Genomic DNA, 1,140 nt, shown 5'->3' on the forward strand with positions numbered 1-1,140 from the left:
CACTGCCTCAACACCATGACCATTCCCTCATGATCATCAGCATTATTTCAGCATCTTCACCACCACCACCACCACCACCATCTTACCATTCTCATTATCATGATCCTCACCACAGTGATCGTCATCCTATCACGATCACCATCAAGATCATCACCATCATCACCACCCTCATAATCATCCCCATCGTCAACACCACCTTGCATGGCACCTGGGCTATTCACATATCAAGATCAATCTTTTGATTCTATCTCTCTAGAATTTCCCAAAAACACCATCCACACTTTGTTTTAATTAGACACTTTGGTTTTTTTTGTTTGTTTGTTTTCATCGGGAGTGTCTTATGCCCCTCAAATCCTGGAGAGGGTCACACGTCTCCCCTCAGAGGCCTTTCTTCTTCCTCTGGGGTAGTGGTGGTTGGTGCAGGCATGCTGGTGGTCCAGGCCATCTCTGCCAGTCTCTTCACGGCTTCACCCAGCTGCCCCAGACCCTGGGCAGCCTCTACCAGCTGGGTCAGCCCCAGCAGCAGGGCTTGGCGCTCCTGCCGGTCCTGTTCCACGACCTGGGTCAGTCTCTGCAGCTGACCACCCACATCCCTCACGGCAGCCACCAGTTCCACCAGGGCAGGTGGCTCACAAGCCATGACCCTTACAGGTGGTGTTGGGGCCACACATGGACCATGGGGCCTGGGCTCTGACCAGGGGTTGGCCCTAGGGTGAGGGGTCAAGGGGAGGATGATCCAAGGGGTGGGCTATGGGGAGAGGTGGGGTCAGGAGACATAGTGAGGTCAGAGGCTGAGTGTGGGGTATGGGTGGGTGGAGGGGTTAGGTTGGGGCTCTGGCTTCTGGGTGGCTTGAATTCCTCAGTGGACAGTGGGTCCATGCTTGTGGCTGTGGAGGACCTGGAGGGGCTGGACTCCAAGGCTGGAGAGGGCTCTAAGGTGGGCATCTGGGATGTGGAGGTGTGAGGGGCAGGTGCTGTGAAGGTCAACTGGGGTGCAGACTGGGCTTGACTGTTGGTGCTAGAGTGGGAAAGAAGAGTTCTGTCCCCAAGGAGGTTGGAAGGGACTTAGTAGTGATGATAGGGGTTGAGGAAGGGTCAGGAGTTGTGGTGGGGTGAGGGGTCGTGGTGGGGTCAGGAGTC

The 1,140-nt window shown here is 55.6% G+C and overlaps 1 protein-coding gene across 1 annotated transcript; it reads right to left on the reverse strand.

Moving 5' to 3' along the window:
• Positions 1-270: 270 nt before the first annotated feature.
• On the reverse strand, positions 271-703 carry LOC108525249 (soluble scavenger receptor cysteine-rich domain-containing protein SSC5D-like). The gene has a single exon (XM_017866284.1). The coding sequence runs from the start codon at positions 638-640 to the stop codon at positions 365-367; it is 276 nt and encodes a 91-aa protein (XP_017721773.1). The 5' UTR covers positions 641-703; the 3' UTR covers positions 271-364.
• Between the last annotated feature and the right edge of the window lie 437 nt (positions 704-1,140).

The sequence above is a fragment of the Rhinopithecus bieti genome, unplaced genomic scaffold (assembly GCF_001698545.2).
Source record: "Rhinopithecus bieti isolate Rb0 unplaced genomic scaffold, ASM169854v2 scaffold_26962, whole genome shotgun sequence".
NCBI lineage: Eukaryota > Metazoa > Chordata > Mammalia > Primates > Cercopithecidae > Rhinopithecus > Rhinopithecus bieti.

Excerpts from the sequence above, each read along its gene's own strand:
- LOC108525249 (XM_017866284.1), bottom strand. The coding sequence starts at position 640 with ATGGCTTGTGAGCCACCTGCCCTGGTGGAACTGGTGGCTGCCGTGAGG.